Below are 2,858 nucleotides of genomic sequence, written 5' to 3'. Positions count from 1 at the left end.
CTCTGCAGGCGAAGAAGTGGCTCTAGGGTGCTGAGGACCCCTAGGGGGGTCTCACTTGCTCCATTCTCCTGTGATGGGACCAGCCTGAGATGTGCAGGGCCCAGGAAGGTAGGGGTCAGAGGTGAGCAGTTGAACACTGAGGTGGGGTCACAGGTGCAGGAATGGGAAGCCCACGGATGAAAGGTCAGAGATTGGGTTCAGAGTCCGTGGGAGATGGGGGTAGGCATTGGATGGAAGGGGTTTCTGGGCAGGAGATGGAGATCTCAGCCCCAGCATCCCTCACCTCTCCCCCTCGGTGGGGGCTGCAGAGGCCTTGTCCTCTAGCTCGGCCATCCTCAGGATGCAGGAAGCCAGTGAGCCATGGTCTGGCCTCTGGCAGGGAGGAAGATAAGACTCACTTCTGCTCCAGCCAAGAGGTAATATTCAAATACTCACAATATGGCAGAGACCTTGACCAGTCAGCATGGACCCTGGAAACCCCTTGCTGTGTCAGGGATTAATTCTTTAGTCACTGAATGGTGGGGAGATCTGGGGATCACAGGAGAGAGGCCAGTGTGTCTTGCGGGGTGGCGGGGGGACTCAAAACAACAGCTATTTACCAAGTGGTCGGGAATATTTCAAGATTTTAACAACCAGTGTAGCCATACGAATGTGGACCAGCTGAGTAACAACCCTCACCAAAACCTAGTGCCTGGAAAAGTTCTTGGCCCACAGTATGTACTCCATAAATCTGCCAAATGTAGCACAACACCCCTCTCCCTCCCTTCCCAGACCATGGAGGGGTTCTTGAATATTTTCCCCCAACTCTTAGCCAGGTACAGAGGCCTGCTATGGGTTACCACTCAGAGTGGGCACTTTTGAATATTTTCCCTGCAGTAGTACTAGGGGTGGGAAACCTGGGCCTGAGAACGGAGGATCCATCCATCCATCCATCTGATATTTATCGGATACAGGCCCACCCTTAGGTGCCAGTGCCCTGGGGAGAGGGTGATGAGGACAGGCCCCTGCTCCCAGGGCCTTCCATTCTTGTTTGGGGTGGGTGTAAAATATGGATAATAAGCAGCTAAACAAATAAATCAGCCCATTGGCCAGAAGCCCAGGGTGTTAATTAGGAGCGAGGCAGGGGCAGGTGCCCCACCCAGGGGAGAGCAGGAAGGAAGGGGTAGGGAGAGGAGGCAGGTGCCGGCCTGGGTTCTGTGGGAGGGGGAGGAGGCCATCGGTGGTGCTGGGCAGCTACCAGATACCAAGGGGAGGCAGTGGAGGGTGAAGATGCCAGATGCTCGGTCCCTGGGGGCCCCTACCTGTTCTCCGAGGGGAGGCCCGGTGTAGCAGGAAGTGAAAATGTTCCTCGCAGAGAGGAAGCTGAGCACACAGGGGTGGGGGTGGGGGGTGTTGGGGGAAGAGGCGGGGCTGGAGGTGTCTGAAATCAACCTTCCTTTCTCTTTCCGGGGACTCAGGCCTTAAGTGACCAGGCTTTGGTGGAAGGGACCCTGGCAGGGTCCAAGATAAGAGATATGAGGTCCCACCCACCCCCTGGAGTCTCCTCTCAGCACCCCTCACTCTGTTTTTCATAAGAGCCTGGAGATGTTCTGGTTTCCTTAGTGGCCCAGTCTAGCCCCCTCCCCATAGCTGCTTCCCTGGGTACCCACAAAAAGAAACAGCAAGACCAGACAGCTGCTTGTCAGTTGTTTTTGTTTTGTTTTTAATTTGTCTCCAATAAGCAATGTCTTCTGCCCATCTCCACTTGGGAAGTGGGTCCCAAGTGAAGGGGGCCCAGAACCCTCTTTGGGAGTTGGAGGCAGAGACTTGGGAGTCCTTCAGGCTCAGACCACTCCCTGACACTGGGTGTGAGTTATATTTGGAGGGCCCACCCCTCCATCTGGGCTAGATTAGATTTGGTCTACTTGGCCACAGGCGCCTGGGAGCAGTAGAGAGTGGGGACCCTCAGACCCTGTCCTGGGACAGTTAGAAGTTTGGGGGCACCCCTGGCCCCTGGGAGCAGTTAGAGATTAGGGGAAAGTGCTCCTTAATCCTGGTGGTGGGTGGTTAGAGATCCGGGGCTGTTAGACATAGGGCTGCTCAAGCCTCGGCCCTGGGAGATGTTAGAGATTTGCTGGCGATGGGTGGGGGGAGTGGTTAAGAGATTAGGGGGATGTTCTGAGCTCCTCAGACAAGAGCTGCAGGATAGAGGGGGCCAGAGCTGGTTGGGGCTTTACTGTCCCAGAGGGAGCTGGGCATCCTGCCTGGGAGATGCAGCCCTCACTGGGGTTTCTCCCCATCTCTGCTCCTGGCCTCCTCCTTGGCAGGTGGTGGGGACTTCCTGGGGGAAGCTGAAGTGGTGGGATTGGGGGCTCCCGACCCTGACTGGGCATCGATGCTGGCATGCTCCTTCCGGACAAGGTCCTCTAGCTCCTTCTGCAGGGGCAAAGTTCACAGAAATCAGAGGTCACCATGCATCATGGGGTCAGAGGGCCTGTGGGGCATGGGCAGGGTCCAGGGACTGGGCTTAAGGTGGGCCGGGGTCGTCCAGCTCCTCACCTTCCATCCAAGGAGGTTGGCAAGGGCCAAGCAGCCCTGGTCACAGTCACCCAGCCAGGCCACATCCCTGTGGTGCAGGCAGGAGAATCAGAGCTTCCAGGCTTGTCTGAGGCCCCTGCTAGCTCTTCTCGTCATTGTGCCTCTGTGCCCTCCTCCCACTTCAGCCCTGTCCCTTCCAGGCTCCTCCCTCCAGGCCCAGGCCTCACCTGTAGGCCTTCTTGGAGTCAAAGTCCATGCCTCCTCCAAGGCCCATCATCATTCCTAGGAAAGGGTCCGTCTGCAAGGGAGGTGGGAGGGGAGGGAAGAGAAGGGGGAGAAGG

At 57.1% G+C, this 2,858-nt stretch overlaps 2 protein-coding genes across 5 annotated transcripts in view; both read right to left on the bottom strand.

Annotated features, from left to right (window-relative positions):
• The window catches only part of RINL (Ras and Rab interactor-like), a 6,564-nt gene extending 6,231 nt beyond the window's left edge, over positions 1-333 (bottom strand). The window contains exons 1-2 of the mRNA XM_008573932.1: positions 284-333; positions 1-84 (exon numbers count right to left, since the gene is read on the bottom strand). Coding sequence (XP_008572154.1) covers positions 1-84; positions 284-333 — 134 coding nt within the window. The remainder of the gene's footprint in view (positions 85-283) is intronic.
• Positions 334-1,675: 1,342 nt separating this feature from the next.
• Positions 1,676-2,858, bottom strand: part of SIRT2 (sirtuin 2) — a 20,565-nt gene continuing 19,382 nt past the window's right edge. For all 4 annotated transcript variants that reach the window (XM_008573929.1, XM_008573930.1, XM_008573928.1 and 1 more), the window contains 3 exons: positions 2,745-2,815; positions 2,539-2,605; positions 1,676-2,415 (listed from right to left, as the gene is read on the bottom strand). In XM_008573929.1, the coding sequence (XP_008572151.1) occupies positions 2,260-2,415; positions 2,539-2,605; positions 2,745-2,815 (294 nt within the window). In that variant the 3' untranslated portion in view covers positions 1,676-2,259. The remainder of the gene's footprint in view (positions 2,416-2,538; positions 2,606-2,744; positions 2,816-2,858) is intronic.

The sequence above is a fragment of the Galeopterus variegatus genome, unplaced genomic scaffold (genome assembly GCF_000696425.1).
Source record: "Galeopterus variegatus unplaced genomic scaffold, G_variegatus-3.0.2 Scaffold973, whole genome shotgun sequence".
Lineage (NCBI taxonomy): Eukaryota > Metazoa > Chordata > Mammalia > Dermoptera > Cynocephalidae > Galeopterus > Galeopterus variegatus.
This window is presented reverse-complemented; position numbering and strand designations above follow the sequence as displayed.